Source organism: Pithys albifrons, chromosome Z, assembly GCF_047495875.1.
Source record: "Pithys albifrons albifrons isolate INPA30051 chromosome Z, PitAlb_v1, whole genome shotgun sequence".
In the NCBI taxonomy this organism is placed as follows: Eukaryota; Metazoa; Chordata; class Aves; order Passeriformes; family Thamnophilidae; genus Pithys; species Pithys albifrons.
Window position 1 is genome coordinate 48413655 of NC_092497.1, and position 12809 is coordinate 48426463.

The following is a 12809-nucleotide window of genomic DNA, read 5'->3' on the forward strand; positions in this document are numbered from 1 at the left end:
GAATCAATATTAAACTTCACAGCTCCTTATATCTATATGTCAACACTAACAATCACTTTTGTTTTCCTTATGGTAAGTCTTTTGTGCAAATATTTCAGCAATATTTGTCACTCTAAAGCTATTCAAAGACATACGGAACAGCTGTAAAGATTCTAAACATATGATTTCATAAATTTGGAAATTCACTGACTCCTTATCTAATGTAAATAGCAGTATCATGTACAGAGATTGACAGCATGTCAGAACACTCCTGATTGGTAACAGTGAAGATATTGAATGTATATAAACTAAAAGGATAATTAGGTTTTGAAGCATCAAGGCTAGTTGAAGGCTTCTGTCAGTAAGATATAATATCAGACTAAATTCTGCCACAAATTTAGTGCCTTTGCAGTGGTCTGACTCAGAGAGTGAAGCACAGGGCTGAGACTTTCAGAGGCGAACTTCTGCGCATAGCACAACATGTAATGAAAACCAAAAATTTCAACAGTAATGGGAACAAGAACACACAAATTCTATTACGTCCAACCCTTGCTAAGAAGTCAGGATATGAAAAAATACTTACCTTACCTTTTATTTTTGTGAAATAGCTTTGTGACCAGAAACACTGCTACTTTTGGATTGGTAGTAAACAACACATTTCAAAATTCTAAGATTTGAATAATGAAGGATGGTCTCTATTGCCTACAACATTACTGCAAAATAACACAGACATCTCCCATTTCAAAAAGCATCTGCTAAGTTTCTTTGCTGAACCAAGATTTTGACCTATAGGACTGACTAATTCTAGAAGCTCTTGTCAGACTCTGAACAGAGAGCTTTCATCTTCTATGGTCTTCACAGCAGGCACAAGTTAAGAATACTTTGGCTGCTTTCAGAATACAGTGTATGAACAGCAGAAAAATCCTCCCTAATAATTCTGGAAGAAGAATGATCACCTAAGTTACAAACAACTGAAAATGAATTCTACTATATTTACATTGTGGGAGACAGTAACTGTGTGGAACAGTCCTTTCATTACTATGTCTTCATCTGTGTGGCTACAATACAATACTTTGTGACAACAGCTGCAAGATTACACTATTTTTAACTTGCTTGTGTAAAATTAGTGGGAATTACTGAAAAAAATTGTTATAGCCGTTGCATTAACAGAGACTTGTGGTTTGCAACATGCCAACTTGCATCACATTTAAAAGCCAACCTAAGACACAAAGTAAAATGCTGGGAATGCAGACTCAAATGCACAATAACAGCTGAAGCAAGTGTTTTGAAGTCACTGAAGCAGACAAGAACAAAAGCATTACAGGCGGGCTTTTGTCTTAGAGGTTCCCACATGCTTTTTAGCCAATTCTGCTTTAAACCATACAAAACTTAACTGAAGTTTATTTAAAATAAGTGATAGCTGCTTACCTGAAGTACCAAGAAAAAGAAGGACTGTGATCCAGTATGTCCAGAAGAGGATAAGCACAAAGAACGTCCAAAATGGCTGGAAGACTAGAAGTGGCAGGTGAATAAAGACTTTGCCGGCCACGTGGAACAAGGCAATAGTGAGAGCTACTCTTTTCCGCATAATTAACATGATCAAGAACAAGATAACCTAGAGGGAGAAGATTCCAAATCACATTTTAGGGAACTGAAAAAGAAGTAAGTTATTATTTCACAGAGCTAGGATATTCAAACACATTAAATTTAACATGTACAATATTTATAAGATCACCAGAACAAAATCTAAAACCTTCATTAGCTTCATCTGGTGATAAATTATTTTCCAAATTATACTTCTGTGGAATTCCAGTCTTGTAATCATGTATTTAGAATCATCATTAGCCTTAGGCTGATAAGATTAGACCAGATTCTATTCTCCATTATGTTTAACAAACTGGTGAAATTGGCAAGTTTTAACAAAGAATACAATTAAACATTTATATCTAACTATGATGTGGTGGTCTTTTAGTATGTATGTATCTACAATGCAGGGAGTAAGAATTCAGGAGGGGGAACAAAGAGGGACCTTTGGATTAGGATGTGAAACAACAAGAAGAGCAAAAGAGGGAGTCTACAATTCCTGGGAAGTTAGTAAAACATGGGCAATTTTTAGAAGTAAAATCAGTGACTCTGAAATCGAAAGTAAACCCCAAAGAAGATAAATGGGTTCAATAATCAGTGTCAGTATTTCAGTTCAAAATGATCCTTCTGTAAATGAAAGAAATTTAAGAACAACTGGGTCCAGAAGTGGGAGACTTTTAGATACACTGAAATGACTAAGAACCTCTGAACTGGGAACCTAAGAAAAATCTTTTTGGATTGGCAGTCCAATATTGTACCTATTCTTGGAAGTCCCTGTTGACATTTGACAATAGAGAAAAGTAGCTTCAGGGTTAGAAGGTCTCTCCTGACTCAAAATCAGATATTACAGAACAGTTCCTGAAAGTTAAAAAAAATAAATTAACAAAATTTTAAAAATCACTGCCACAGAACTTGTGGCAGAAATAAACTGTTCAAAAATGTCTGCAATACAAACTTTTCACCTGAAAAAAAAAAATTAGAGACCACCAGGAAGACAGAACAAGAAAGTAATAGTCATTAGCAAAGCATACCGTGAAGACTGTAGCTGCAATGGCATAGATCAAGAGAGCCTGGAGATTGTCTTTGGCTATTTGAGTCTCAAGAGCACTGGCAGATATTCGTTGCTTAGCGTACAGCCACCACAGGACTCCTGTACCACCTATGTTTTAATGAGAAAACAAAAAGGGTAAATGAATGATACCTCCTCTGTGTGACATAGTCATACTAGTTAGTCCCAAAGAAATTAAACAGCTCCTTCTTGTAAGTCTAGTCTGGCAGAGAATAATCAAGAGCTCTGATTCTCAACGCAACAGGAACTTCAGAGGAGGGAGAAGTGCTCAATTTTTCTCTGTTGCCCTCCTCTCAGGTGAACATACTCTTTTCACAGTCTCACTCCACTACAACCCCTTAGAGACTTGCAAAACCTTGACTGTGTTTTAGAGTGAAGTGCATGATAGGACTAGTTCATGGGCAGCCCTAACAGTGAAAAACACAGCTCCCATAAGATAGAGTTATATGGTAGGATGTACGTATGTATATAATAAAGCAGGGAGTAAGAATTTAGGAGGGGAAACAGAGCGACCTCTGAATAAGAATATGAAATAACAAGGAAAAAAGGAGTCTACAATTCACGGGAAGACTAATATAAACAGGAAGGACCAGCAGCGTTATACTGGAAGAGCACCTCAGGTTAATGATATGCAGCTACATTTGCTTCAGACAATGTCTCAGGCACTTGGAAAAACATCAACGAAAGGCAGAAGGAGGCTAATAGTAAGTGAGGTACTATCTTCTACCCCCTGTTACAAAATCCTAGCCCTATGGCCAGAATACCTTTCTCCTATTCTAGCTGTCTTCCAAGACAGAACTTTTCTAAAAGACAGGTCTCCAGCCCTTCGGGGATATAACCTCTCTCCTCCAATACACTTGCTTTCCCTTTTGACTGTTCTTCTCTGTTCTGATGTTATTTTCTGAATCAAATGCATAATCTTAGCAGGGAGGTTGGACCAGATGAGCCTCTGTGGTCCCTTCCAACCTTACATATTCTGCAATTTTGTGATCACAAGTTTATGCTGAAGGCACTCTGTTCAGGTCTAAAATGAAGAATGCTCTTCTGGCATCTCCTAAACAAACAGTGAAGACAGAATAAGCAGTGTTTCTCACAAATGAGTGGTTCTTTATTTAGTTTGTGAAATGGATGAAACTTCTTAGAACACAGTAACATATGCTAATAAGATGAGTCATTCAACATAGTTGCTCAGCTTCTAAAGAGAATATAAATGAAAAAAAATATCTACTTTTTTTCCTTTTCTGTGGTCACAGACCCTGAGACCAATAAGGAGAAAAACAAACTGATCCTGAAAAAATATAGATGGTCTGCTGATTTTTTTCCCATCCCTTGCAGTCATGAATTGCAAGAATTAAATTGCTAGTGCTTCCTAATATGATTATTCTATTTTTTTTCCTTCCCTACAGTCATCTACCCATACATTTTGGCTTAACTACTAAGAAACAGTAAGAGGAAACCTTAGTTTTACAAATGAAAAAGTTAGTGTGATAAAACAAAGCTATTTTCATGCAAACTACATAATTTTGGAAGAGAATCTTTGGCCATTTCCAATACAGCATGGCTGGTTTCATTTCACACATGACATACATCACACAGGTCTTCCTGAGTCATATGAAAATAGAAGAATTTGATTAGAAATGCTATCAGCGGATTAAAAATAACCCACCGATACGGTGGAGAGGTTTCCGCTTCCAGGAGCCAGGCTAGGAAAGCGACAAGCAGGGCTCCTCTGCTTTTTCTCTTCAAGAACAGATCTTAAAGAGCTACTCAGAGGACTGAAGGGGTTGATGAACATGCCAGGGTTGTAAACACCAGACTGCATAAACAATACTTACCCTTTGATTCCTGCATGCCTGAATACACCACCCATCAAGTGGATGTGCCACCAGGCACACTTGGATTAGCCTCTGTGCTGACATATGGAAGGCAGGTTAGGAAGAAGGCAACACTTAGGACTGTGCTACAAGTGGTCTGAGGAATATGCCACGCTGACTACCTGGGCTCTAGTGAGCTAGGCTGACATAAAGCTTGCCTGCCAAGCAGGGTGTGCAAATATCCAAGAAGAAATGTACTCTCTGAGAGAGGACTGCAACTACTAAGGTGGCATTTTTGATATGTATCTTGAATGGGACTCAATCAAAAGCTGAAGGGAAGTGCATGGTCCAAGAGCTGTGCAGAAAGTAGTTGGCCTGAAGACACAGAGCATAGAGATTAGAACTGGCCACTCAGAAACTTGGAGACAAAAAGACTTACCAAGTGATCCCAGAATGACAAGAATTGTTAAAATCCAGACAAGTACTCTTGAAATGTACCTTATTATAACCATCAAAATCATGGACAACACTGCAAAAGAAGACAAATAAAATAAGCAAAGTAATTGCTTCAAGTAGAAACAGCCTTCCTAATCTTCCCACTACATTAAGATAATTGCCTTCCAACAGAATTTTTATAGCAAGATTTCCTTTCTGAGGCTTCCAAACTCATTGAACAGGTAATTAAGAAAATTAGCCACCTCTACAATTTCTGCTTTGATACTGTTGTTTAAAACAGAGAGCATAAATACATTTGCATGACACATTAAATACAAGACATAATGCATGCATACAGACAGAGATGCACTTAGACAATGACTAGACAGCAAGACATGATAGTACTTTGAGCCTGCCAACATGAGCACACCTCCTGAGGACCAGAGCAGAATTTGCATTCAAATACACTTGGGAAACAAGTGCAGCTAATATGATGCCTGTGTATGTCAAAATGTTATACCAGTCATGGATAAAAAATTAACTACAGCCAACTAAGGTTAAGCAAGTGGTGTGTGTGTAAATGAATATTCATTTTTACATACACGTTTGTATTCAGTAGTTACATGAAAGCCACTGGCACCTGGCTTTCTCAATCACAATCGAACCCATAGTTTTAAAATAAATAAATTCTGTTTAACTGTGAAGTTATGAAAACTATTTTTTAAATTAATTGTATGTAAACTCTGTATTAACTTCTGTCTCTTAACTGAACAGTAACACTGCTAATCAGCCACTAGCTTTCAGATTCTGAACAGTCTTTCTACCATTATTATCAAATACTGAAGCTATCAAGACAGAAGAATAAGCATCTTTCCAGTTACAATTGAAAACTCACACAATCGTCTTGTGTGTGTGTCTTTTTTTTTAAATACTATCTAGCATCCTCTTTTCTTTTTATTTTCCTTTTTGCCTCCCCTTCTCCTTTTTTTTTTTTTTTTTAACCACAAAGGTGGATTGAAAACAAAGGACTCCTACATCTGGTACAGCTTTGCAATGTATCTTTCTAAATCACACACTGCTCATATACATGGCTACTATTTTGATCCTCTCCTTTTAGTATTTCAGATTTCATACTTGGTATAAGTCAAGTAGACTCACTAGGAAAGCAATTTATGTGGGTGGGTAACATTTCACCTCAAACAACAAGACTTTATTAAAGGAACACTTCAGTTCAGTGTCAAGAGTCACTCTATAGACTAGAGGCATTTCACAACTATAGAAACAATTCAGCACCTCTGTGCTGCTGGGAGTTGACAGCTCTTCAGACAAGGCTGAGATTTTCAAAGGCCTGAAGTTTTTCATTTGGGGGAAGGGGAAGAAGGAGGTAACATACAATACAACAACTGGGCACCTAACTTTCTTGTTTCACTCTGAAAGTTTTCATATCCCTGCACAAGCATGATAAACAAAACAAACTAAATCTCCTACATTCAACAGGAGTGTGCTATTGTGCATTTCTCACCCTGTCCCTTTTATTTGGAAAGAGTTTATTTGGACTTGGATTAGCAGAAGATGACTATTGCAAATGGGAATGGGGAATATTATAATAAAAATTAGGAAAATGGGGATGCCCTCAACCATACCAAAACTAATGTTAGCTAATCAACAGCCACACATCCTCCATCTCATAATCAGTGGAAGAGAAATAAAAAGAGGAATGCATATGTATATTGTTTTGGAATAAGTTACCCAGTTGTCTAACAAAATTTTAAAAAAGCATTCTGAATAATTTCTAAGGGCTCATTGCTACTATACATGGGTTTTGTTCATATTGTGGTTAGAGGATGTTAACAATCTCCTAATGCAGTACACTAAGAAATGTCTAATAATGAGAAAAACAATTACCTAGTGATAACAAGCAAAGTCCCATTATAATCTCTTTGCTGGTCATAACTCCACTAATCAGCCTGTGTAAGACACTACTGTCACTGACAAAGGTGATCAGGGCCTCTGCAAACTTGGCATAGCAGGAAATGTTCACAGGAGCACAGCGATGGAAGAATGGAATAGGTGCACTGGTGACACAAGAAAAAAAAATCAGAAAAAAAATTACTCCTACTTAATATAAATGCCACATCAACACACAAATGAAAGGTGAATAGATGCAATCATTCTACCCTCATAACATCATAACTAGAAACCATGTGTTGAATGCACAAGTGCTGCTGGAATGAGGATGATCATAATGGGAAGTGATGCAGTTTTTACATAACCCTGTGAGGCTGGAATTTACCTTCCAATAGGAAATTATTACCCTCCCACCCTTAAATGACAAGGCTCAGAAAATATATGTTCCTATTTCCACTTAAACATCTTTCATTCAAGTGTCAGGTGGTGAACCAGCAGCGGAAACAATGCCTTTCAATCATTTTAGAATACTGGCCCATATTTGTAACAAAAGAAATCACAGAATAACAATACTCTTCTTGAAAGCATAAAGTTTATGCTAAAGGTCATCAGCATTTACAACTGCTGCCAAGTAAAACCAATGTATTTATTCCTAGTCTTTCCCCATTGAAGATTGCAATCACAGTGCTTATTTTCATTAACTTTGTTAAAATTACGCAAAATATGCAAGGATGCCTGTATTATTTTCAACTGTTTTGGAAGCATCCTCCAAAAAAATCAACTGGGACTATGCATTAAACTGTGCAGAATGCCCAGAAGAACCTCTTATCAAGCCCATCAGAGAAAGATCAAGAGAGCAAAAACTTTAAAAGTGCATAATTTTATTTTTTGAATGTTTCCTAGTAAGTATATGTCTCTTTTTCTCATAAACTATGTCAGATCTCAAAGAGGCCTATTACATCACTTGATCAATTCCCAATTACATGTCAGACATGAATTATATGTTCCCTCCTGCATCTGGATCCAGTAAAAGAAATATCTTTCATATTTGGTCAGTCTTCTTTTCTAACCTCTGTATTTGTTTCATCCTGCCCAATTTTCCTTACTTAAAAGATTTAAGTGGACTGTCACAGCAATGCACATAATATTCTGCAGTTTCTCTATTTCAGTAATGACCTATAAACCAGCAATTTTCTGTCCTCAATAACTGTTTTCTTTTAAGCACATGCCTTTCCAAAATTCTAACCATCATTTTAAACATGTAGTGAGTAAAACAGCTGCCTTAGGTACATCTTTTCTATACACTGGGAGGTTCTTGACAAAAAGTATGACATGCTGAAAACCATTCAGGTATAGTCATTCTGTAAAGAAATTGGGAGAAATTATGATCACCTGCCATATCTCAGTAATTAATAGATCCTAGGTTTTGTTTAAAGTCACCGATTATTGCAATTTCATGGTTCTAGACCTATTATGTTGAGTAGGTAAATGCACTTGGAAATGCTCATATTCATGGTCTATTTTTGGGTAGTAATGAAGACAGCAGTTAAGTACAGCAAAAGAAGTAATTGTGAATAGTCGCAGTTGTTACAAAATAAATTAAACCCATAATTATGGCTGCTCTATTTAAAAGGTGGCCCATGTATCCTCTCAACCTCTTACAACATAACTTATATCTTGGAATATGCAGCATACTGCAGCTCACTAGATGCAGTAAAAGACTGAAATTTGAGAGGTTTATTTAATTGTCACATGCTGCAATTTTGAAGGAAGCCTAGTGCATTTAGAAGCTGTCATTACCAGCAACAAAGCTGGAATTTTGAGCTGGGAGTAGGCAAAAGTGTGTCATTCCCACATCCAAATACAAAAATCCCATTTTGAAAAGAGAACTAATTGGATTAAAATACTCATTCAAAATATATTCCAACAGAGGAAAGCACGCTTTTTGCATCACAAATTTGAAATTGCTCATCAAATATACCTTAACCTATAGCAATTTCACTAATTATTTTAAATTACCTATTTTCCTGTGCAGTAATTAAATGCAAACTTTGTTTCAACTAATAATAATAAAAAAATTAGGTCAGTGGTTTCTATAAGCTCTCTTGAGTAAATGGGACTCCTGAGAATCCACCTTCTGAGACCTGCAGCTGCTTCAGTGATTCTGACTGAATGAGAGGTAAAGTATCTTAATAAAAAATACAATAATAGATCTGTTCTCTGTGACCCATGATATATTATAAAGCCTCTTCATTATATCTTGGTCTATTACCTACTGAAAAGGAAATACAAATTTCTAAGAATAATAACACAATGCTTATTGGTAAACAAGAACAAATAAAGTTCAAGCCAGCAGACAATGGTCTCAGAAGTTGTATTTTTAAAGCAATATTCAAATAAATTAGGAGGTCCATTTGATGATTCAAGTATTGGATCCCAGAGAGTTTTTAACTCTCACTCCTAACTCCTGGGCAAAAGCAGCAAACTGTGTTGAGGGAAGCCTGGTTGGAATGCCACAGTTAGCTGCTCTTTATAATCCCTATAGGGTAGCCCCTTGGCACAGCCCAGCACAGCTGGTTGCCAGATAAGTGCTGCAGGTACTGGACAGGTTTCCCCTCAGGATCCTCTAAACATGAAGTCATGCTCTATAGGCTGGCAACAGTTTCTGGGAGAAAAATGTATCACTGACGGCACAGCTCTGTCAAAGTTGGACATAATGCCTTGAGGCTGGATGGTAAGAGTCCATTGACAGCCTTAGCTGAAGAGTGTGAAGAAATATGGTGATCAAACAGAAAACATCAAGCGACAGTTCTCATACTATATGCCACCTCCATCCCATGGACATAATGGGAATCAGATGGTTCATAACTCTTGACTGCTTGGGCTGGTTTCAGTTGGGGTAAATTTAACTTTCTTGCCAGTGGCTAGCATGGAGCTATGTTTTGGATTTGTGCTGAACACAGGGTTGATAATACAGAGATGTTTTGTTATAGTTGAATAGGGCTTACACAGAGCCAAGGCCTTTTCCGCTTTTTGTACTGCCACTCTGGGGAGAAGGTCGGGGGTGCATGGGAGGGTGTGAGGAGACACAGCCAGGACAGGTGGCCAAAACTGACCAAAAGGATATTCCATACCACGTGACATCATGCCCAGTATCTAAAGTGGTGAGAAGAAGGAGGAAAGGGGGGACATTTGGCCTGATGGTGCTTGTCTTCCCAGGAAACCATTATGTGTGATGGGGCCCTGCTCTCCTGGAGATGGCTGAACACGTGCCTGCCCATGGGAAGCAGTGAATTGATTCCGTATTTTGCTTGGTTTGTGTGTGTGGGCCCATGGGATTTCTCACTTTCACCTGTTCAATTCCCTTCCCAATCTTACCAACGGGGGAGTTAGTTAAGTGGCTGCATGGTGCTTGGTTGCCGGCTGGGGTTAAACCAGGATGCAGATCCAATCTGAGTGCTAGGTAAGTTCTTCCTGAGTGCCTCATTCTACATTTTCATGTATTGCATTTTCATCTCATTGTGTCAACAGGATTTCATTTCTCCTCCAAATTACACTAACTTACTCAAATAATTTAATTATCAAAAACTGAAAAGCAGTGGTTTACAGATACAATGTTAGCCTTTTGTGCCTTAGGGCACTAAATTAAGACTTTTCAATCTTGAAAATACTCAAACATATTGTACCATTTTACTAATATCATGTAAAAACGGGAAATACACCACTTACACAATAGCTTGTTAAAAATAACTCTTAAGGTAGTTTTTGTGAGGAATTGACATAGTATCATTAGAGGTCTGACATATTGTTCTAACCTACTGTTTTCTAACTAAGCTATATTCATTGAGACTCAACGACATAGGAACACACAATGAGAAAAGTCAATACAATTCTGGCAAAAATTAAGTCTGACAAGCCTTTTCAGTATGCCAGCTGGCAACGAAGTTTTATTTAATTTTGTATTACTGCTATATCAGCTGGTTTGCTGCACCGAATATTAACCTACTATGGGGCACAGGTAAAAAAAAAAAGTTAATATTCCAGCTACTACTAGCTGTTACCACAACATAAAGTGGAGACACTATAATGGAAAAAAAGAAGAACTTAAAGTCAGAGTTTTTAGAACTGAAACAATTAGGACATTTCCTGAAATCATAAGAGAAGACTATTCATAGGAACAGACTCTGCTGTTACAATGCACTACTGAGTATGTTTGAGAAGCTAAATTTGGAGAGAACACAACATTGTTCTTCTTGACTTAGTGGAAGTACTGACAGAAGTGTATGCATAATAGCTAACAGGTCACTTATTTTCTCAGCAACACTCATCTCCACAAGTCCAGCCAACACAGCTAGAAGAGTGTATTAAGCTACAAACTTTTTTATCCTACTTCAAAAAGCAGTTTAATATAATATTTAGAACAAGAAAACTCAAAATTATCTGTTTATAAAATACAGCCATTTTTTTGGTACTTGACTATCCTCATATTAGTCATTTGGGGACTGAAAGAGTAAAAAATGAAGCAATTTGCATCTGACTGGCTAAAGTATAAGAAATGAATGCTGCAGAGAGCTGTGTGTCTGTATATATTTTCTCCTCCCAAACACTAAAAGTGTTTCATAATTGTCTCTGATTTGCATTGCTGACAGGCAGCTGGCTAAAGATGGGGTGAAAAGCAGTAAAACAGCTGATACAGTACAGTGTCAGTTACATGAGACAGAAGAGAACGTGACAATTTCAGCTCAATACTCTCAGTAACATATACATGGATAGTTTGGGTTTTTCTTTGAGAGTTAATTTCGCAGCCTTTAAAATAATATACTAAAACATCTACCTAACAATAATAAATGCATGCTGTGTATTTTCTTAATAACTGTCAGGATCAAACCAAATCTCTACTCCCTCCAACCACGATCAAACAAGATGTTAATATTACCTCTCTGGAACAGGATATTTGGGACATAACTGGGCAGCTCTTGGGTCTGTGGTATATTCTGATGGCTGTAGTTCATAGCTACAGAGAGTGGATCCTGTTGAAAAGGAAAAAAATATTGACGTGGGAAAAAAATAAAAATCAAGCATTCATATTCTTTGGCATTAACACAGATACAGGTCCTGATTCTGCAGCTCTTCATGTTATTACCATGAGGTTTTGCTGCAGTTCCTTCTGTAATATAGTGGTCAATCAAACTCTCACAGTTTTCAGTGGAACAGAGTGACAGTGTCCATCAAGATTTGGGTTTTCAAAAGTTTGCATATTTGAGTGGAAAAGGCTAATGCACAATGGAGTTAAGAAGCATCTTAAAGTCACCCTCCTCTGCTATTCCACCACACTTTTCTTGATAATTTTTAATGCATGAACACTGAATGACATAACATTCATGATACAAAGTAAATAATCTTGCCTTTGGGTTGTTTTTTGTGGGTTTGGGGTTTTTTAAGTTTTCAAAATACAACAGGTCTTTAGAGTTCAGACAGAGAAACAAAGAACACAAACTGATGAAGTAAAAAGTTGGCTGAAAAATATTAGAAGCTCTGCATTAAGATATCTTGTAACAAAGCTGAACTCTCTCCATAAACAAATTGGTACAGCATAATAAAGACCAAGTTGCCTACAACAAAATTGTAGTATAATTTAAGTTATCCTTTATGCCTGACATTTGCCTAATGGAAGTACCTTACCCTAGAAAAGATTTCTTTCCATTTATCTATAATCAAGACACTTGAGATCTGATCCAATGCTTCTGGGAATAAAGAATCAGATTGGAGTATTGGTAACTCGGAAATTCCAGAGGTAAGAAAGCTCTCAATGATATGACCTGCCTATCCAAAGAGAAGTTTCCTCCCAAGCTTGTTTACTAATATATTGCTTACCTCCTAGTTCAAGTACTGTGAATACATAGTTTTTAGTGTCCCTTTCCCCTCTATAACAAACTAAAGACTTATCTTACTAAGGACTTATCTTAATCTCAATCATCAACATAAATACTCAGTTCTTTCCATTATGAAAGTTTCCTCTT

The 12809-nt window shown here is 37.1% G+C and overlaps 1 protein-coding gene across 3 annotated transcripts in view; it reads right to left on the reverse strand.

Annotated features, from left to right (window-relative positions):
• Positions 1-12809, reverse strand: part of SLC44A1 (solute carrier family 44 member 1) — an 82264-nt gene that overhangs the window by 31063 nt on the left and 38392 nt on the right. For all 3 annotated transcript variants that reach the window (XM_071581459.1, XM_071581460.1, XM_071581458.1), the window contains exons 5-9: positions 11726-11819; positions 6787-6956; positions 4886-4975; positions 2595-2722; positions 1408-1594 (exon numbers count right to left, since the gene is read on the reverse strand). In XM_071581459.1, the coding sequence (XP_071437560.1) occupies positions 1408-1594; positions 2595-2722; positions 4886-4975; positions 6787-6956; positions 11726-11819 (669 nt within the window). The remainder of the gene's footprint in view (positions 1-1407; positions 1595-2594; positions 2723-4885; positions 4976-6786; positions 6957-11725; positions 11820-12809) is intronic.